This window comes from Anopheles cruzii, chromosome 2 (assembly GCF_943734635.1).
Source record: "Anopheles cruzii chromosome 2, idAnoCruzAS_RS32_06, whole genome shotgun sequence".
Taxonomy (NCBI): domain Eukaryota; kingdom Metazoa; phylum Arthropoda; class Insecta; order Diptera; family Culicidae; genus Anopheles; species Anopheles cruzii.
This window is the reverse complement of record NC_069144.1, coordinates 937,577-960,479: the sequence shown is the minus strand read 5'-3', so window position 1 is coordinate 960,479 and position 22,903 is coordinate 937,577. Positions and strand designations below refer to the sequence as shown.

Genomic DNA, 22,903 nt, shown 5'->3' with positions numbered 1-22,903 from the left:
AATTTAAGGCGATTATGTATGCAAAATTCAGCATGGCTCCTTTTTGTGGTTCGTCTACTAGTCTCCGCTGGCGTACTGCACAATGCGGTCTTGTCATTCGCTGGAGTGCCGCTCTTCGTATCTGTCAAATAGAATCATTTATCTTCCGGCGGGTGATAGTGTTGCTACCCACGCTGCGCATTCCAGGAAGAGCAGCAGCCCACAATCATGCGTTTGATTGTGCTTAGGTGGTGGCGCTCAGCCTCGGCAATTTAATTAAAATTCTAATTTATGCGCTCTTGTGTGTCCGCGCTATCAGCGGACGCCATTCATACATCGCCAGTGCGGAGGATCCGGAACGTATGCAAAGTGTGTTTTTTTAGAACTATCCAACTTCAGCCCCGAATCCACTTCAGTCGGCACTCGGACCAGCCGTGAAGTTCTGTGGTGTTCTCAGAAAGCGTTCAGATAAATATGGAGCAATCACGGGGGGCAGCAAAAGACTCGCTTCACCGACGGCTGAAGTAAACACGGCCAAAGATGATTTGATTACAAAGTGAGCCTCGCGCTTTGAGACCCCCACGAAGTCTGTCTTTCTCAAGAGAGTGGAAACGAAATATCATTATTAACACAAACTTTGCCTCACTCGATCATCATCGGCGAAGAAACTCCTCGGCGAAGTACCCTCGGTCGGTCCCGGTCTCTGACGGTGCCAACCTAAACTTGTCCTCAGTTTGAACTCTTCTTGACGTGCAGAAAGCGGACAATGCCGATAGGAACAGAGCCGTATAGGGCTCAAGTTGCCTCAGTAGAGGCCGGCCGAATACTCGATCCATATTTGACTCCCAAAACTCCGCCCGATTCCGCCCGGGTGGTCAGCTCCGTCGGGGGACCCGGGACGTTCCGAAGGTAGCAAGTAATCTGATGAGTCATTAACACGCTCTTTTGATTTTATTAGATTCCTATCTAGGTCCTGGGGTCGGAAAAAGGGGTCCCGAAAGTGACGGCGGCATAAAATAAACACTCCGAGTGCCGGGCTGTCGAGAGGCCAGCATGACTGACGAACGTTATTGAATTACGTTTGATTGGATGTTTGACGATGCGTTAGACACCAGAGAGAGAGAGGCCAGAGTCAGAGACAGAAGGATGTGTGGGCCAGCGAAGAACTGAAGACGGCCACGTACCGGCAAAGTGCGACTAATGGAGTTGGATTAAGTGAGACGTTAAAACGTTCTAATCGTTCGGCAAGATGAATGATGAACTTTGGAGATAGAGGTCCGCTGCTAGCCTTCTACCGATGTTCTTTCCATTCTGCTACGGTACCGTGAAGGTGTCTTTCGTGGGCTTCTTCCGCTCTGATGCCACGATTTGACTGACCAACCGCCCGGCTTATCACTCCATCTCACTCCCGAAAGTCCACTTTCGCGGTGTGACAAACCATAAGCGTCGAACTGGTCGAACCCACCATTCGACTGGGACAGAAATTAATTAACTCATTTAAGTGGGCTCTCCTCACGCCGGACTCACGGTCCCCGATGGCCAGTTCTGCCGGCCGGCCGAGAGTTTCGAAATTCATATTTTTGATTGCTATTTACGATGGGAAGCTTGTTAAAGTGTAAATTAGCTTTCGGCGGTCGACGCTTTTTTCCGGTAACGTCGCAAAGTTCTTAGAAAAGGCAGGGAAACGCCAAGGACCGTCTCCGGCCACTCTGGGAGCCAACGACACGCGTCCAGCCGGGTGGGGACCAGCGAACCGGCCAGACTCTAATTTGAATAAAGTAAATAGAGACAAATTAAAAGCGCTCGACATTAATGGTTTTTGAGCCGCATTATTGATCCTCTCCAAACAAGAAGTCGTCGGCGGCGGCGGCGTCGACCGTTTGTCGCAGAGAAAACTCGTTCCGACCGAACTTGGTTGGGCGCCAGCCGAGCCCCACGGAATGTTGAGCCGCTTTGTCGAGATTTTGTTGACGGTCCCCCGGTCTGGGGCGGAAGAATGTTTCGAAAACATGAACAATGCACGCCTAACAAGACGCTCTCGCCTTTCGCCTGACAAGGCTCGGTTAAGGGTGGAACGTCTCCGTTCGGTCGCAAGTTTAAGGTTAAGCTCCTGCTGCTGAAGCGCTCCTTGGTTAATGTGAAGTTGATTTAAACTCCCCGCTCGTGCAGAGAGTCGTTAAATATCCATCTTTCCAGAACACAAAGACCAGTTTCAGCACAAAGAGTTTTGTCTTAAACTTTCGAAATGCGTTTGGTGAGCCTAAATAGGGGGACTTCCACACTGATTCACTGGTTTGCTGGCCAAAATTATAAATCCTGCCTTTTAGCCAACAAGCTTTATACGCTGTATGAATATGACTTCAAGACATCCCCAAAAAGGGAACAAAGTACGGCATTTCCTATCACCGAAGCGCTGTTCCCGTTAGTGAGAAGCAGGATTTATGATTGAGCAAAACCCTTCGCCGACCGAATCGCCGCTGCTGCACCGTTGTGCACCAAATTCTCGCCATTTTTGATGAATACCCCAAAATGGAGCGAGTCAAGGCGCGTCATTCCGCTATTAGGCCGGGGCGCGATTGCTTTTAGCGCCAACACACACACAGCCTTTCGGCGCCCGAAGAACGAATCAATTTAGATGTATTATCGGCCGAAAACATCATCATGATCGTCGGCTTTCGGATCGTCGGCGGCTCCGTGATGAGGCCCCTTTCATTTCCCGCCGTAAAACGGTGTTAAAACGTCTTCCGGTGTTAATGGAACGGAGGCTGGGCCACGGAAAAGGCGCCGCAACTTGCCAAGCGCCAAGGTGCCAAGCGCACCCATGTTCGGTTCTACGCGATGGGGCCATAAAAATAGAGCTACGAAACGGCATTCCTAACGGTGACACGGAGATTGGTGTTGGCGGGCCTCGCTCTGGATGCTGGAAAGGGCTTCGGGCGAGCGGACAAATTTGGTAATCGTTTCGGAAATGAAATTAGAAACAACAGCCTGGCGCGGCGTGGTCAGTTTGTTGACCGCATTTTGCTTAAAAAAGTCCCGTTGAAGTAACCAACATTGTGACAAATCCTTTTTGTGCCTTCCGTCTTTGTTCAACCTTGCAACTATTGAGCCACTTCAGAGAACTGAAACTACTTCTTTAAAACAACAACCATCAAGCGGCTCATTTTGCCTAACGAGAAAACTTTTTCCTCGGTTCATCATCAAAACTATGCTGCTCATTGTGCCGCCGGAACTCCTGGAACTTGGGTTCGGGAAGGGCGACAAAACAAAATACGATTCGATGATAAGTTTGACTAAATCACAGTTTTTTTTACTACAAAAACGCTACAAATTATCATCAAAACTCATCTCGAAATTTTTTTTTTCTTTTTAGGTAAGTTTCACGCAGCAAATAAATCGCTAATGAAGGTCCCCGGGTATGTTGTAAGCTACACAACAAATGGCCAATACCAAAGCGGGTAATAATTAACGACTGATGCTCACACACTGGCCAACTGCCTGATCCAGCAAGACCGCGCCGTAATGCTCTCTTCATCACATTAACACTCTCGCCGTCGCCGAAATCGGGGGCCAATAATCCCGTAAGCCGGTACAAATCGCACCGGAAACCACCGGAACACCGCCAACAACTGGTCATTTCCACGGCCTTCCGATTACGATTGCAGAAAGAGATTTTAATCTCCGGCCATGGAAAAATCCACTCTCCACCAGAAGCGGCGAGGATGATTCGATGGGATCGATGCAATAAAATCGGACGATGCGATCCGCGCCCGCTGTGTTTGGTTGGTGGTCCGTGTCCAGGTCCAGGTGTCGCTCCCCGAGCAGCCGCTGCGTGTGGTCAACGATTTCCCCGGACGAGGACGTGTTTAATGAAAATCATTTTCCGGGAAAATTACACGATGCATGTGTGTGTCCCCCGCGGGCGCCGGGGCGCAATCGGACACCCCACCACCTCCCCGAACGGTGGGCTGTCTTCATTATAGTTTGATTGCATCCATAAGTTATGGCTGCTGTAATTTGCTACAAATGAAGCTTTCATCGGAATCGTGCGGATTCAATCGGCCACCGCACGGGCGGAAATGGAGACCGTGTCGACGGGGTCCGCTGTAACGAGCCGTAATGTCCCAGATGCGTCGCTGCATTCGAAAATTGTTCAAAGCGTGGCATTCCATCCGACACACCTGCCGGCGAGAGTGGTTCTGGTGGTCGTTGATACCTCACAAGTGCACGCCACTGTTCTTCATACACGGACACCTCGGCCCCGATCGCGTTTCAACGGCGCTGCTTATCATAATGCAATAAAGTCGAGGTGAAACTTAATAAAGTTCACTCCGTGGCTCCAGTTGTCGTTGGTTTCAGTTACCATTCAGCCACTCGGCCACTACGGAGGACGGTATTGACTTTCGCACGTCACCTCACGGCGTAGGTCGAACCCCGGGGCCGGGACAAGATGCAAGTTTGTGGTGAACTCTTACGGTTGTTGCCAACGGGCGGCCGTTGCTCTCCCGTCGAGAGGCAAGACGTTGCGCAGGTTGTGGAACTCCGAATTTTATTGGCAGGATATTGAATTACCTTCGCTTCGTGCTCTTCGAGTGTTGCCGAAACTGGCAGCGCCAAGATGGCAGCGAACAAACACACCCAACGCAAGGAAGAGCTCCCATACTTATCAAGTATCAAGGCCTTCCACCTGGTGTTCCCTTGGGCCCCTCGATGACTAGGCGAACCGCAACAACGCAAGGGCGTAATACGGTGCCATAAATATAATGTGTCACTTTTTATGATAATATCATCGGCCTGCGGATCGTGTTTGTAACCACGCAGAGCATGGTCACCACCAAGATGGACGATTCCTTGGGTTGAAGGACAAGGCAGTAAGGTAATTACCGAAGATGAGGTTATTCAGGTCTTCTTCTGTCGCCGATCTTCCTGTTGGTTCCGAAGAAGGGATTTCGGAGCCGGTATAGGTCACAGGGTTGCCATTTGGAGACACATTTGATGATTGCGGCCTATTCAGGAAACATCATCATCCCGGCGACGGGTTTCCCATCAGCCCCAAATTGCACGACAACGTCCGCTTCACACACGGCTCTGTTTCCCACATTCATTCAACCGAACGACGGAAAATTTGGCACCACAGGCACCGAAGGGATCGAATCGGTTTTTTGATTTTGAAATTCAAACTCAAACTCGAATTGAAATTTAAACATTTAATTGAAAAATCTAAATTGCTCTGAACCTATCGGCCGCTGAATGGGAAGCACAGCACATGATAATCCGTCGTCGTGTCCAGGGAGATCGATGACAGTTTCGGTTGCTAAAGGCGAAGGATAAAGGGCACGATTAGGAATCCTCCATTGAAAGGCCACAGACCTGGCTGTGAAGCTTATCGGAATCCAATAAGTGTGATACCGATACGAGCTAGATTGAGTTTTCTAATCCAAATGCGTCCATTCAATCTGAATGTAATGAAGACGTCACGCCAAAGAATTATGTCCCTTCGAAGTGTCCGCTGCTTTTACAATCTTCCGACATTTTCCTATTCGCCCGCACCGATTTTGTCTGTTGTCTCGAGGCGATTCCACGTTGCTAATTGCTCTGGACTCTTTTGGAAGCCTTCTTCCATGGGTCTTCGACTCGACTCGACCCCTGTCAGCCGGACGCGTCGCGTCCTTGCAAAGGAAACTTACACGATTTCATCCTTCAAAGAAGGCGACCGCCACTGTCCTGATTTACATAATTTACCTCACTGAAGAGTGTTTGCGTGTGGCCGGCGATTTCCATTCGTACGCTACGGCGGTGGTCCGCAATTAGCTCTTTTTACCAAACCGCTCCTTAGGTTGTAAAGCCGATGTTGCCGAATGGAAGGCAACTTGGAACGATAAGCAACAATCAACAAGTAGCAAACATATTTCGCGTCTTCTTACCCAAAGTTCCTTACCTTAAAGTTCTGAAGTTGGGAAGTTCCTCTCGAATCCCAGCTCGACTACGAAATGGCTCCATCGCAGAAATGCTAAAGACGCCAATTCTCTGTGGAGCAAATCGGCCGGAAAACCTCAAATTGTGTTTACGATCGCTTGGGCTATGTAAATCATCGGACAGCCAATCATCCGGAGCGCGAGTCAAACACATCAATAAAACGAATCTCGAGCCGAGCGTTCCGTCCCTCGACCACATAGTGGCCCACACGGCGCCATTAACCTCTAAATCGATATCACGATCTCAATTTAAAGTTTTGCATGTGGCACGCGGTTCTTGAGGGGAGGGAACGGGAACTAAACCGCAACAACACAAGATATTGCACCGATTAAGTTGAGATCCTCAAGAACCTGGGCCACGCTCGCCGCTCCATTCAAATGCAGTCGCTCTCGAGTCGTTCGTCAAGGCGATTAAGGAACTTCCTCTCTCCGGAAAACCTCAAACAGATTTATATTTCAGACATACTGCCAGACAGGCATTGAGGCAGAGAGAGAGACGGAGAGAGAGCGAAGGCAAAGAAACCACAAACAGACAGGTTATATTTCAAACATTGAGGTTATCATCTGCGATTGTCGGTTCTCCAAAGCGTGGACGTGGAGCCCTCGGGCGTTCTGGAACCGACAGTACCGACAGTCCGTGGCGGACTTCGAGCTCCTCTTATCGAGTGCGCCCTGGATGCGGCAACGGCAACTGTCCGGGAAGCCGGCGGAAGATATGTGATACGCCCGATGTTCGGATTTAAGTTATTTTTATATTCCTGGTCCCGGTGAATGCTGCGGATTACCTGAGCCGCACTAGCGAATCGAAATTGTACCATTTCATACGTTATCCTCATACGGCGCACGGACCTTGGGATTGGCGAGATTTGCCCGCTCTTATGAATACACATTTGTTGCCGTTGCATATTTTGCCCAGGAGAAAGGCACAATAGAGAGAGTCAGTAAATTGTGTCTCTGACCCCGGGTCCAGAGTACCGTTAAAATTCGCGATGCTACTCATGCGATTTTGCTGATCAGCGTTTGCCGTTTGTTATCGCTGATAAATGCACATCGGACGAGGGTAGAGTCTTGGCGTGATTTATCTGATCAAATTTGAATGAAGCTCAATCGGAACCTGTGCCAAGTGTTGCGTAAAAACGAATATCATGGTACGTCCTAGCCGCCGGCACCAGCGCACCTGACGGACCTTATTAGAAACTATAGCTAGAACGACGCACGCACATCTAGTATCCTTAGAGAAGATGGAAAAGCGAGAAACGGGCCGTTCGCGACAGACAGTGTAGAAAGAAAGACTTATAAATTTTGGGCCTTCCACCTTCAACTATCACATTACGTTGTAAAAAAAGGGGTTCTACAAAAAAGGTTTTTAGTTTGTAGCTTACTCGAGAGTGAATAAATTTATCACCAAGATATTAGAAACTATCGTAGAATTACCATCATTTCGATTTCATACATCTTCTACCAGAGAGCGTCACCTGCCTTGAGGATGCTTCATCCTTGTCGTGGATGAAACTGCACGTCCCCGGCGTTTTCTCTGGCTCTCTGTGTAATATGCGCTCTTCACGGCCGAGTGAAGGTGAGGATAAATCGTTAGATTTCAGAACACTCTGTTGAAATTGTTGGCGTAACCATTTTTAACACATCCAAGACCGGGCGACATGACACCCAAATAGACTCCCAGCGAGCTCCAGCTGTTGGTACAAGTTACATAACGCCACTCGGGGCGCAGTTTGTCTTCTGCCACGACGCACTCCGGGGTCAGGGTACTACTACGATATGCAGCAGTCCTTTCGGGCGTGCCAACTTAGGCGGCCCAACGGCTGCCCGTCTGCCTCCACCGCTTCTGTAAGATTATGTCAACATAAGGACCCACCCAGCCCAGACAGACAGACAGACGGAGACGGAGCGAAGAAAGGAGGTGCCAGAACCACGGCCCGTAAGGTGATTCGATGGCACGGGAAAATAAATTACAGCACGTTGTAAATTTGTTCAAGTGAGACTCTATTCGCCGAGCGACGGGCTGAAAGTTTTACCTTTTTTGAGGCACGTTATTTTATATCTGCCGGCCGAGTTGCGTCGCGGCCACTCAGCAAAAGTCAGAGAGCGCTCCACGTCCTCACCGCGATCGCTGAGAGGTGTGCAATTGTTGGCCATAAATCTGTGTTGAGCACGGGATTTATCTGTTTAACGGTGCCGGGGACCTTGCGGGCCGATGAAAAATGGGGACGATTCTTCATTTTCCTACCGGATGCGCCCGAAGTTGCTGCAAAGATGAGGGCAAAGTTTAACTGAAACTGCACTTTCGTCCCAGCCGAGGGCCGGTGCGGTGAGATAACACGTCGCGCGGTGTGTGTGCCTTGGCGCTGAGGAGTAGCACAATGAGCTGTAAGCTGAAAATGATAAGGCTCATACTTTGCCAAGAGCTCTTTTTTTCAGATAAACAGGGCATGGCTCAACTGTTTTTTTTAAAGGACAACAAGAGACAATAAAGACTTCAGTGGTATCACCTTTCCGAAACACTATCCTCCGCCGCCGAGAGCCTTCCGTCGGTGGCTGGCTTAAGGTTCCGACTCCGCCGACGACCCGTAGGTGGTAATTTTGTAGCACGACAAAATGAGGCACTCCCGCTGGGCGTGTTCCGTATTCTCAGCGGCCTGTGGAAGGCTATTGGAAGCATAAATCCTGCGCACCCCCCTCGGGCACCTGGCCTTAGCGACCTGCCGATTATAGGGAAGGGATTTGTTTTTCTTTCGACACCCGACGCCAATTTAATGAAATCCGCTTCAGGTTCAATCTTGACCCGGGCGCACTCGGTTGGGGGTCAGGCCCCGCGGGGGTGCTTCCGTTGTCACCTGTGGTTCGCGTGGCGGGATGTCCGCGGGCGGTGTAATAAATATTAACTTTACCGATACTTTTCGTGCCATTGGGGCCGGTGTTTCAGGTTTACTTAAGCGCTACTTATCGATTGGCGTTAATAGGAAAAGTTTTCCCAGAAATTGGCCTATGGTTCGCTAATGAATGAGCTTCTCCCAAAAGCTACACAAAATGTGCTCTATATTTTCGTATTGCTACATTGCTTCTCGCTGGTGGCTCTACAATGATGCGTCAGATACGTGTCCCAGAGCAGTGCTGCAGTTTAAGCCCGGTCCTGCAGAGGGCTTAGACTGGGGGCTACGGCAAGCGTCCCTTCGCGTATCGTTCGCACTCCGTGGGTAGCATATTTTGCATGTTTATGAATAATTTATTCCTCTCCAAGCTGTGTCGCCCGGCATCCTGGGCGTACTGCGAAACTAGACCGGGGCGATAACAGACCGGACCCAGAACACACACAGTCATAGTCACTCGTCTCGCGTTCTTTACTCTTTATGCTGCCCGTCACTACTTTACACCGTTTGTTGTTTATTCAAACTATCCCTTTTTTCGGAGCGAACGGAGCGCGCGCGGCACACAGAACTGGTGTAACTGGGCGGCGAGTCCCCATACATCATCCCACTTCCAGGGGGCGACTTCTGGCGGCCAACTTTGCGTCGACGTCTCGACGTTCCAGAGACGACATGTCACGACTTATTCCGTAGCAAAAAACACAGAATGCGGACCGGAGAGAATCGACCAGAGGGGGCCATCCGTAACTCTGCCTGCCGGCACATCATAGTTTTTCCTTTGGCGGGTCGTTGATCTCCCTCTCTCTCTTTCTCTCGGTGGTGAAAGCTGGCACCGCAGGTTCCCAGGTCTATCGTTTGGCCATTACTTCACCTCGTTAACGATGCAGATTCGCGCGTCGAAGGCTGGGTGTTGTGCCGGGAAAACTTTAGGGAAAATTGGTGTTCAAAAATAAAGATCCAAAGCTCTAACGCGCCAAGTCGGGTTCGGCGCAACCCCGATTGTAATTAGTGCCATTTAGTGACACACTTCAGTTAAATGTCATAATCATTATCCACTCGCCCTGCGCTGGCTGGTAGCTATCAGTCAATTTGCCATAATTAGCGTCGAAGAGGTTAGAAATTTTCCGCGTCACGCGGCACACGGTCCGGAGGCTTCGGCGCGTGAGTGAAAACATAACTCGGTGATGCCGCCGCTCGTCGTTGCTGTGGTGTGATGATGCCTGATCTAATCGTCTCCGCGCTCCGCTCCACGGGAAGATGTCTTTCTCCGGGCCGGGAAGACTCTGCCGTTAAGTGCCGCCAGCAGTGACTAATTTTTTGTTGCCTTTCCCTCGGTGCTAGGGACCTTGCTGTGGCACGTCATGGGATTGGTGAAATTCTGTTTTCCTCGTGCCGCTGGTAACGGATCGCTGCCTTTGCGATGCCGCGCGCCTTTCGTTCTACGACCAATTTCGTGTAATTTCCATTATTCAATCACCTCTCGGTTCGGTTCATTACGCGAAAGCGTTTACGGGATGCACGATCGCGCCCGATCGATCAATCATTCGAGCAACACCTTTCTTTTGCGATCAATTTGATGGCTCAAAGTGTTTTTATTAATACGAGTCGTGAGCGTATAAGTCCCGTATTTAACAAAATGTTAGACAAAAGGATCATTTTAGCCAAAAGAATTTTTTAATATAAAAATATAATTGATAGGTAATCTATAAGGAAATTCTATAAAATGACAAAAATGATAAGAAGCAAACGAACTTAGGAATATGAAACGGGATGTGAACTGCGGATGCGGACGTGTTCGCATCCCCTTCAACGCCGGCCCAGCGGGCTTCTGGAATTACGCAAGGCTCCCTTGGAAGCCTCGGTTCGTTAGCCTGACATCTTGGGCTCCCCGTGCTATCAGCGGCGCGGTTCAATTATGCTTCAAAATTCTTACACGAACACGGGCCAGAAGCTCCGTTAGGTTTGACGCTTCGAAAATATAACCCGTTACCGCCCAGAACCCGGTGTTGCCGGACCCGCCGCCGGTCTTCGAACATCACAAGAAGCTCCCGTCAGCCAGCCCCCCCGCCACAAGGTCATCCCCTCCAGGGACCGGTTTCGTACTTGCGTCGCGTCGAAGTTGTGCAAATAATGTTTACTGCACCAACCGGGTGGATCGGGTGGACCGAGGAAGAATCCAGAATCGGTAGGGAAATCAGGAAGTTAATTTAATTACTATCAATCCCACGGTGCTGGACCGCGGCATCGGCGCATCACCGAAGGCGAGGAAACGCCCACCCGGGGTCCCCCGAGGCCCATAAATATCTATCGCCCCGGTGTCGGCGGAGGAAATCCGTGCCCATTTGCCGCGGGATCGGGCCGCGTGAGAATGGACGAGGGGCGATCTTTCATCTTTCGGAATTATGAAATAAATCTTCACCGGCCGGCCGGCCGGCTGGCCAAATGATAGATATTTCTCGTTTGGCGCGAGGCCAAGGTTCCATCGCCGAGCACACGGGGCACGAATTCCTGCGGCACGACCTCGCTCGTTCGCTATCGCCTTCGATCGTCGTCCGCGCGCCCCGCGCCAACACTTAACGGAAAAGGTCGTGGATCATCTGCGTGGAGCTCCGAAGATTTTATCCGTTCCGTGCGCTCGCCCCGTCAGAGGTGGGAAGCCACACGGCTATCTGGCAGCGAGGGTTCGTTGCCTGTTTGGTCCCAACTTTATCAGCATCTCGTCGTGGCGGCGTGGCCGTGGCAAGCCTCATTTTTGTCGCAAGAGACGACTGCGACTGGCCCAACCCCGCCCAGTCGACGGTGGGCTGTAGCTCGTTTGGGTCCCGACAATGTAGTCAGGAGCTCCCGAGGAAGGTATTCTCTGATCTCTGATGACCACAGCGTGGTGAAGAGAATTCCCGCCGGCGCCCTTTCGCTCGGCCACGATGTCGTCCCCTCGAGAATGTGCATCGCCCGGGTCTTGTTGGTGACTTTTGAGCTCAACACCACCAAACGCGACACACACATACGCGCGCGCGCACACATCAATTACAAAGATTAGATACATAACCGGTCCATGATTTATGCGGTTTGCTATCCCGCGGGCGACTACCGGACGGTGCAGTCGAAGGGCGACGACAGATGCGAGATCGCGAGAAGATTGACTTAGGCCGAAAGAACCGTTAGCTCGCCAAGGGGATTAGGACACCCGGCCCCGGGTAGAGGTGACCAAAGATGGATCGCCGCGTGGTCAAGCACGAAACCCTGGCTCAGGGGGTGATAAAAATGCAAACTACCTCCCGGTGACCGGGCTCTCTCCCCGTGCGGTGGTAATCCGCCGCCGTACCGATCGTTAAAATTGATTAGTTTCCAATAAGAAAACATAAATTGAAAATTTCCGAACGCGCGGGTCCATCCGTCGGGTGGGATGCCGACGGACCTTCTAGACGGGTGGCGGCGGGGGCCACCATAAAAAGTGTCATACGTCCAGCAGCGTGGCCAGCGATGCGAGAGAAAGGGCACACACCCATAAACTCCCGCGGCGGGTTCTTATGGACCGAAGCTGGACATTCGTAGAGACCGCAGCGCACGAGCTGACACTCATTTCTTAATACTCGTCGCGTTGCCGATCGATTAATTCGGCTTTGCGCCCGGCTTATGGTCGACAATCTCAGCCGCGGCCGCAGAGACGTGTGCCATAAAATGGTAACGATTTGGATGATCGTAAAAAAATTAATAGGAAAACTCACACGTTAGCATTACGAAGGGGGCATCGGCCGCCGGAATGTCGACTTGAGGTCGGTCCGTCATGGGGCCGCCAAGGATCGTGGGGACAGCTCAATCAAATCCGGGTTTACGGCCCGATAGCCCGATGCCCCCGAAGAAATGGATATTCTTCGGAACGGATCGGCCGAGATAAGGTCAGTGAAAGCCTCATCGAAAGAGACCACGGTTTGAATATGTTTTTAAATCATTTCTGCCGCAAGTTTAAATGAAACGTATAAATTCTAGGACCCCTGGGACAGAAATTCAATAACACCGCACGACCGTAGGACAAGATCGCCATAAATCGCTTCGCACAAACACAAATTAAAACATCACGTAAAAGACCGACCGCATTCGATTACATTATTTTCGGCTCACTCTCTCACCCTCTGTTTATCGCCATTACTAAATCATCCTTAATGGCCACGCAAATCCACCGCAGGGGCGGCCCGCGATCGGCCCGTGGCCGGCCAACATAAACAGCACACACAATTTCGCACGGAACACGATGCTTCCTGGCTGTGCCGCGCGTGGAAATCATTATGTTCCGACGCGCGGCGCCGTCCCACGCGGCGTAATGTGTTGTTCCTTTTTCGGGGGGAACGTCTTCTTCTCGATGGGCCGATTTTTGGTGGTCGAGAATCCGGAGTCAGTAGCTCATCAAAATGAGCAAACAAATTTATGGTCGCCTATTGATAGCGGCTCGAGAGTGCGGGCGACTTTCTCATTTCGCGATTCGATTCGAGACCGCGGCTCATCCCGCGAATCCCAATTTGTGAACGGGAAGCTTTTCCGCTCCTTCTCACCGACCGCGGGGTAAACGACCGTTTTATGGTCGCTCATAAATTTCCTCGCCAGCGCCAGAGAAATGGGCAAAAGAAACCACAAAACAAGCTTCATCATTAATTTGTTTTTAATTTGGACCAAGAAGCGTGTTGGAGAGCATCTTAAACTCGGGTCTCGGAATAGAATGGAGCAGCAAGCGTTCTGCTGCCGAAAAAAAAAATACAACAAACAGCATGTTTCGGGGAAGAATACGGTCAAGAATCAACTCAGGGAAGAGCAGGGAATTTATGAACCTTTCTAGGATCGAGTCCCGAGGCAACGCTCTAATTTGCGGCGATGATGTCACGCTCCGCCGTCGCCATCGATAGTCCAGCGACAACATCCCGCAGCGAAGCCCGAGGTTCGAATTTTATAGATTGCCGATTCGGGCCTGACAGTTGCCGTGTGCTTCCTCTCTGGCCGACATTTGCATAACACCACCACGCAGCAGTACCTCAGTGACGGGCTAGAGTTGTATATTGTGTGCGCGGTGACATATCTTATCCGATAAGACAGGATAAAGGCAGTCACCTAGGCCATAGTACAGGGTGGCCCAGTCCGAATTATTTTTTCCATTTGGTTATAAAATAAAAACGGCTTAATACTTTTCGATGCTTGAACTTTTATTTAAAAGGTTGATTCCTAAATTTTTATTTATGTAAAACAATTTTGGTCAAATGTCTACCACAATTGGTTTGGCAGTGGCCCATTCGGACGACCTATTTTTGAGTACGTTTTTGATTGTTTCTGGTCCTATTTTGGCAACAGCAACTTGAATTTGGGTCTTGAGGTTGTCAATAGTTGCTTGTTTGTTCACATAACATAAATATCGATTTTGGCTGACGCTGTATGGCACGTAGCGCCACCCTGTTGCAACCAAATGCCGTCCAAGTTCTCAGCTTCAATTTCACCGAAAAACCAATCAGCCAAAATTCGCACCTAACAGTCACTCGTTTTGGATGTATTGGCTTCTCTTGCACGATTTGTGGGTTTTCCAAACCGCAATACTGCTTATTAACATAGCCACCGAGGTGGAAAAGATCTACAATGAAATGTGTTTTTGACGAATGATTTGACGACCTACCACTTTGGAAATAAATTTTTAATATTTCCCAGCTTTCTTCAAGCGTAAAACGTATCATTAGGTCAATTTCAAAGTATATACTAAATGATTACCATTTGCAGAATTAAGTTTAACGTCTTAAACATCAAGTAATTGGAAGTTCAAAAAAAGAGCGCCAAATGGGCCACCCTGTAGAATACTGATTAAAATAGACCAACATCAACTTGTTTCGATAACCTAGAGTATGTTGGATTTGGCAATCTATTTACTTAGATATTGTCACCTTATCACCACATGTCACATGTGGATAGTAACTTAATAATTTTATATCGTAAAAGATTGAAAGCAGAACGGGATTGGTTTGCGGCCATGTTGAAACCACGGTTCCCAAACATCTTTCTCGACCTCCGGCTGATTGTCAGCTTCAGGACTCAGGTTTATCGCATCCCAATGCGGTTACGTAGCCCATAATGATGTCCAGAATTTATAGGTCCTTCCCCTCCAGCTTTACCAGCTTTTACTTTTCCTCTTGCTTTTGTTTCTTGCTTCATCTCGGGCTCGGAGCTCGCGCAACCTATTAGACACGGGGGCCATTTGCCTAATAAGCCAGCCACTACACCCAGCAGCTATTAGGCCCGACTTTTACGACCCTTTTACCCTGTCGAGAAGTCGACTATCTGTCGTGGTCCGAGAACATCAGTTCCGAACGATCTAAAACCATCTCGTTCTGGATAGAACTTTTGTTTTCGACGATCCAATCAAAGACCATAAAGCCACAGCGTTTTCGCGGCGATTCCAGAAATACGATTCCCCCCCCGCGATACGGGTTCTTTTTTGGTGGAGCCTTGGCAATCGTAAACCGGAGGGTGGGCCGGCGGAAACCAAGGAACCGTCAGCCATTTATCAATCAATCACACGGCACCGGCAGAGGGTCTAGACACCAGCGTCTGTTTGTTTGTTTGTTTGTTGTTGGAAATAGCTCAAATTCTCGTGTCCAGCTTTGTGACCGCGAACTAAAGTTTGGGAAACGGAGACGGGATATAATTTATTTGCGCTACGATGAATAATTAATTTTTGTCAAGAACCCGGACGCCGGATCGTTGCGTTGGGTCGACCAGCCTTGTGTTTGAGCTCTGTCGACAGAAATAACTCGTCCGAGCTCTCTCCGCGGGCCTGGGAGAGTTTTGTGGCGACGATCTAATTAGGCGTAGCTTTAAACTCCGCATCATTAACGGGATCGTTCCGTGGCGCGCGCGCGCGCGCGCGGGAAGATAAAAGAGCCTCTTCGTTTCGAGAGGCGCCCTCGTAGCTGGGGCCGCAGTCGGCCTGTGCACTGAGAGCGTGTAACAGACACACTTAAAAATAAAGACATTAATTTAAAAACACAACTCGCCGCCGCGATGAGTGTCGCCCGAGGCTCCGTATATTTTCCGCCGCTCTGTTGACACGACGAGAGTCTTATTGCGGGACAGACGCTGGCCCCATCGCGGCGCCTAAACCGCCTTTCCGTCAGCCTTTCAGCTTACACCTGTGATTATCCTGTAATCATGATCATTTGTTTTATTTCATAACATTTTATGCTCTCGGCACTCGGACCGGGCGCCCGGGCGAGTCGTTTAGTCCGCGATCGTGCACAATTTATGGTGCAATCGTACTTTGCAACCCACCTGCAATGGGGCTATTGGCCGTAGCAACGAAGGGGCCACTTGATTGCGTTACTTACCCCGAGCACAACCCTTCCGCCTTCGATTGTTTCGCCGATGCACCGCCGTTGTCATAAAGTGGCCCAGAGAAATGGTTTCACTTCGAAATTGGCCTCGGCCCGCGACCGTTTACAATGTGCACTTCAATCAGCCAATGGATTTCTAAGTAATTTTACGGACCCCAGCCAACCAGCCAAGGGAATCGATCACACGCGGATGTGGCTGAGGGACATGAGCCATCATTTTCCGAAGCACCCAAGCATCGTACGCATTCTCATAAAGTATGCAACGTTCGGGTGGTGAGTAGCGAGCTGCGTAAATATTTGATGCGTGTACACACACACACACACGCAAGTGTCGTCGCTTATCGTCGCCATTACGCCGCGCCATCCTACGCCAGAGCGATGCTTCGTCTTAATCAAAGCCCGGCAGACGGCGGAGGAATCTTGCTTACCGGCGGATAAGAGTAACGCCCCATAACTTACCGAGAGAGAGCTCCTTTTTGCCTGATCCGATCCTGGCGGCCACAAGGACGACGACAGAGCGCGAGGCAGAGGCCGACGCAGCGACGGTGCGATTCCCACTTATCTTTGATGTGATTTTAATAATTTATTTTATTGAACCATTTATCGGCGGGTGTCATCGGCACAGGGTCTTGAGAAGGATGACGATGGTAAGCCATCATTCGTTTTCGTTGCTTCACCGCCGAGTATGAAGACGATCCGAAGCGGTGCTGATGGTAAAATGGAAAGAGCTTCTTTCGAGAAGAGTGATTCCGAGTTCCTCCAAAGAAGCTCTCTCAGCTCATGCTTCTCAGTATGGTAATGTAAATTTTATGAGGTTTATTCGAAAACTTTAACATTTAACCCGAAATTGAACCTGCGTTGAAGTGTTTTTGCTGTCAGACTCACTACTCTTCGAACCACGCAGTAGTGCAAGGATTCAAGGCCAATCCCTTCCCGTTGCCCCCTCTTCCGACGACTCAATTCCGCGATTCCGCGCTGATGAAGAATCGTTAAGCCGCATCCGATGAGGGTTAATTATCGGGTCGAACCATCCGCGCCATGCCGATGCCGCCGCGGTGCAGGAAGTCGGCCGTAAACCGATCGGCGCACGCGTCTCGGGTGTTGCATTAATTTGCTCAAAATGCAAAACACGGCCCGATACGCCCGTGTTGCCGATCCTAGGCTCCTTTTTTATCAGCTCTCACTCAGAAGCCGGCCCGAGAAGAGGATCTTGGTGTTCCGTTCCGGCGGCGGTGGACCGTGGTGTGATAAAAGATTCATTTAAAGTACACTCATAAATTATCAATCTTTCATTGCATGTAGAAGTCCCAAGTCCCAAGACGACGCCGTCGGTCGGTCGGTCCGCGCAATAGCGCAATAATCCCCAACCCAATGCCGCCGTAGCGCCGTAGTAATGGAGAGGGCGATGTGAGAAATGGCCGCTCATCGCCTTCGCACTCACATGGTGTGTGCATCCTTTTTCGGTTCGCGCCACTATGCGCCCGTGAGGCCCATCTTCCTGGAGACCATCTTCTTTCCGCCATAAATTTTCTCCCGTTTTCTATTAAATGTGCCATCAGCCATTGGCAACGAAATCCGATATTAATGGCGCCGACCGAAAGTGCCTCTTCGCTGCTCCTCGTCTAGCGTGGCTTTACGCTTTTGTTCGCGGATTTTCAATACTTGTCCCCATCGGGGCGTTCTGGTTCTGGGAGGAATTTAAGTGATTTTCAAGTCAAAATTCAAGTCCGCGGATCGTAATGGGGCATTTCTTCCCTTTTTCGTATCGCATTTTCTGGCACGCAATAAACAACGATCTGTCTGTCTGTGCGGATGCGTATCTCGGATTCGTGCGCCGATCGGAACGATCGGATGTTAACGAGCCCCCCATTTGGGTCCGTTTCTCTCGGACGGTATCGATCACCAGGAGGAACGCCTTCGGAAGTGCAACAAGTAATCCCACAGCAGGCAGGACAGCAGTCGAAGAGTTAATTGCCGGTTGAGATTCCGTCTGGCAAGTATCGCGTGTGCGTAGTAGGACCCTTTCTCTGGGCCGGCATCCATGATTAGAACCCCGGCTACCGCTCAAGAGGTACCGGTTCGTGTCGTGACACTCCTTCCTGGAGCTATGGAGAACAGCGATTACGACGCCCTACGAGACCCCAGCACCAGCGGTCTTCTATCGATCGGTCCGACACGCGGGGCCCCTGAGGCTATCCAAAGTGAGTGCAAATGATATAAAGTAGCCCTAATCGAAGGCTTCCTGGTGATGCCGGCTGCTACCGGCAATTTAGCTGCCTGCCGTCTCGCTGCCCCGAAGGGTGCTACCCAGTTACGGGCCCGATCGAGGCCAGCGCAGAGTGCTGTTGGGTTTGCCGGAAGGCACGAAAAAATCACGATCCGTTAGCCGCCCCGGTGTATCCGAAGCGTTAGATCCGAAGCGGGCCACCACAGATTAACCACAATTAACGTCAGTAATGAGGGCAAATGTACCGACCGCTTCTCTACGTCCGTTGAGTGACGTTCGTCACCAGCAGATAAGGGCTCCGTTAGCTCCGACGATCCGACGATCATTCAAGCATTTCAGGTAACGCATTTAGTTGGACATTTTTCCAGAAGCTTTTCCACATTTGGGAGAAGCTTTTCACTCCCCGAAAACGAACGGTTTGATTCGTCCAGTTGCCAACCGTCCCTAGCCACGGCCACCCAAACTTTCGCCCATCACCAGGTGTCGATAAAGTTTTCCACTGCAGGTTTAGAACTTTTATGCTGCCCATCTTTCTGCACCGCGAAACGGCCACGATACAGCCACCCCTTGGACCCCTGATTAGAGCGAGAAGAGCGGGCGAAAATCATGGTACTATAAAATAAAACTTGTGGTGCAAATTATGCTCAGCAGCGAGGAGGAACCGCAGCACCGCGCGATCATCATCACGTTTCTCCCGACTGTGTTTGAACAATCTGTATGATAATTTATGCAAATCTTCGCCCCTCGGTGATAATCACCCCGAGCTGGAGCGCAGCACGGCGGGCACTGGCCGAATATGCTAAACAGGCGTGGCGCAGAGCATAAGGTGTGGATGGCGGGCGAATGGCGGGGCCCCCAACACAAATATTGAACCACTTTCCTGAGAATTAAAATAGTGTTTTATTGAGCCCCGGGCCGGACACTCTCAATCCGTCCGTCTGCGAAACGGAAATGCGAAGTAGTAGTTGTTTCTGGTCGGGTGTAATCATTGGATTTGAATGGACCCCACCCGGGCTCTCACTTACAGTTACTTCGCGGGTGCGCGCGGGACGAGTTTTTAGGGGTCCACGAGGGTCACAAAAAATCATAACGGAACTAAGCCGTTGCTCTCGCGGTTTTAATTGCAGTTCTCGTCGTATCTCGGGCCTTTAACCTTACCCCTGTGTTTACGGTCTTTTATCTGCTCCTGCTCCTTCTTCTAGGTGACGTCCTGTCCGGGGTCTGCTTCGTCGGCCAGCTGGACACACACTCGCTGGCGATGTTCCTGCTGATCCCGCTCGTGATCTACCTGTCGATCGGTGGGATCTTTCTGCTGGCCGGGTTCGTGTCATTGTTCCGTATCCGCACCGTGATGAAGCACGATGGGACGCGCACGGACAAGCTGGAGCGGCTGATGCTGCGGATCGGGTTCTTCAGTGGGCTCTTCATCCTGCCGTCGCTCGGCTATCTGGCGTGCCTGTTCTACGAGTACTACAACTTTGACGACTGGATGATCCAGTGGAACCGGCAGATGTGCAAGATCTTCTCGATCCCGTGCCCGGCCCCGAAGCACGGTGGACACATCGGTGTCGGAGGCGGTGGTGGTGAGGAGGACAAGCCGATCTTCCACATCTACATGGTCAAGTACGTGTGCTCGATGCTGGTCGGCGTGACGTCGAGCGTGTGGCTGTGGTCCGGCAAGACGGTGGTCAGCTGGCGGCAGTTCGCCGAGCGGCTCCAGGGCAAGGACACGCGGAGCCGCGGGGCGTACGTCTAGTAGCGGGTGACCCGCGTGCGGATTGTTGCGCGCCACCCGGCAGTACGCATCACCGCACGAGTCATTAGGTTTTAGGGCGCTCATCCATCTCATCATCGTCATCGTCACCGTCATCAGCAGCATCACCGAGGCATCATTCGCTCTAGTTTAAGAATGACCAAATATCTGTGTAATACGGAGAGACGACCCGCAATTATAGATAGTGTACAGAGCGCACCGACTACGGGACCCCAGTTCGGGGGTCAGTTTCATAACGAGAGAGAACGTTGAATCGATTACTAAAATCCCACGACAGGCATTTATCAGTAGCGACATTGAGCGACGACGACGATGTCGATTGAGTCGGAGCGCAATACACGGACACGACGCCACCACTTTGTACCGATCAATGTTCCGATGTCCCGTGCACTGCTTGGGGACCGAGCAAACTTAGCATTTATTATAACGATTAAGGCACACGAAAAATTAGGAGTAACGGCGAAAAGAAAATGTAATTAATGTATCATACCGCGTCAAAATATCCTCTTAATAAGGTACTCTCGATAGAAGCGATTAACGAAAGAAGAGGATCACCTAATCATCATCATCATCGTCATCACTGTAAATAGAGACTCATCGAACTGATCGCACACGGCTCGATTTGCGATCGCTTTTAGGTCACAGGACCCCTAAGGCAGGCATAACTTCGCGGCGGTATCCGTTGTTAGAGACGTTACTTTAAGTCACATCTCCGTTCGCATAAGACACTCCGCCGTATACTTCATCCTACCTCGAGCCTCCCCAGGGGAGCCGCACTGCGCTTCGTTTTCTAGTTCCCCCGCGTTTGTTGAAAGCTCATAATTGCAAATTACTTCGGACAATTGCGGCGCGTGCCGTGGCGATGAGTGTGAGGCACTAATTAGATCCCCAATCCCGAGCCGAGAGGCGCACAACCATCACGTAACGACAAATTCAGACCACCCTTTCGGGCTGCGGGGCGTGTTACCCGCAGTCATCCCGACGACGACGACGACGACGACGACACACTGTGCTCCGTGCGGAGAGAACCGAAAATCCGATCGTCGTCATACATGAATATTAATGAAAGTGTAAGCCATTATCGGTAGCGTCGGCAACCCGCCTCTACGTCGGCATTCTACGGACACCACACTGAACCGGGGTGCCAAGGTTCTCATTATCTTGTGGCGTCGTGATTTGAGATTCCGATAGTGTTCCGGTCCAGAACGTGCGACCGTGCAGTGGTCCATCGCGAGGCCAACCGTTGGACCACCTGAAGTGCCCCCGGTACAAGCAGTGTGCGCCCATTAATTATCCTGTGCCCGTAGATTACGGCCGTGTGCTGTTCTGTTTCCTCCAGAAGTACCACTTTTTGGCCCGGGTCGGACCCGGAGACCGTTTGCGGTTGCGGTGTGTGTGGAGCGACAATCCTTCGGGGTCGCGTGGTTAGAAATTTAATTAATCATCAACATAAGCATCACTCAGCTTCAGGAGAGCGCGGGCGCCATGAAGTCCATGACCTCCGCGCGGGACAAGGAGCAACAGGAACATCAGGCCGTCGGAACGCAAAGTTTAACCTCTCCGCTGTCAAAAGTTAAACGAATAAACAATAATTCTTCAATTAACGACGCAGAAACCGCTGACGACCGGCGCCAGAACGGGTGCAGGACACCCGGGAGTCCTTCTACGGAGTGACGTGATAAATTAGAACTGAGCCACGGAGCGTGGACGTGTTACATGCAAACGGGTGCCACCGCGGTGCTCTTAATTTAACTTTTACGGTCGATGCTAGCTTATGTTGTCTTAATGTCTTCCATTTCATCTAAAATATTGCTCAATTACGCGCCAAACGCACCCGTCTATTGGCCAGCAGTAGTGTGTGTGTGGGAATTGGATCTGTGACGCTGCAACACAACATAAAAATGCAATTTTCTTTTACGACCCCTAAGCACTTCCTTTCTCGCGAACACTCTTCTGGCGCCTGGATACAGAACGGGAACCTGGAGCGTCTTGCGTACGTTTGTCACCATGATTGTCCGATTTGCGACCGAACCGGTGCGCTGCTATCGTAAAAAAGGTACTCAAGCGGCAAATAAAATCGATTCCCAGCCAACGTCCGGGTCGATTGTGAATTGATTCCCAAACAAATCGGGCCAGCAAAATACGGGATGAGGTCCTTGCAGCCTTCTTTCTCATGTTACAATCTAAAAATAACCCACGGCAAAAGGCACCTAGCCTAGACGGGCCACTTTGACGGGCACTCCGGCTGGCTGGCGGCATCCGCTTTAAGGAACCCGGTACGTCGGGGACGAGCTCAATCAATTGTGAAGAGCTCCACGGAGATCTCCGTCTCGATTGGAGCCATTTATTTGTGTTCGTCAGTTTGGGAAAATAAACAAACTTTGTCCTCTCGTGCGTGTGTCCGTGAACGATACGAAGGCCCCTGTGAGAGAGTGTTCCTTAATATGGGTCACAATTTTTCTTTCGAAAAGAAAAACAAAATCTAAGCGTTTTTGACCATCCATCCAATGTCGGGATAAATGAATAATGTGTTTATCACCGGACACACCGAGTCGCCGAGAGTCCGCAAAGTGTCCTTCGTGGAACCGGAACACGACGAAATGATAAATGAAGTGTAGAATGCCGAACCTACCGGATCTCGTTTCGTTGCTGTGGTCCCAAAATGTCTTCATGGTCTTATGTTCCCTCTGCTCTCAATGTCAAAA

General features: G+C 50.6%; 1 protein-coding gene across 1 annotated transcript in view; it reads left to right on the top strand.

Moving 5' to 3' along the window:
* The window catches only part of LOC128269304 (frizzled), a 124,240-nt gene extending 104,060 nt beyond the window's left edge, over window positions 1–20,180 (top strand). The window contains exon 5 of the mRNA XM_053006738.1: window positions 19,627–20,180. Within this exon, the coding sequence (XP_052862698.1) occupies window positions 19,627–20,180 (554 nt within the window). The remainder of the gene's footprint in view (window positions 1–19,626) is intronic.
* Window positions 20,181–22,903: the final 2,723 nt, after the last annotated feature.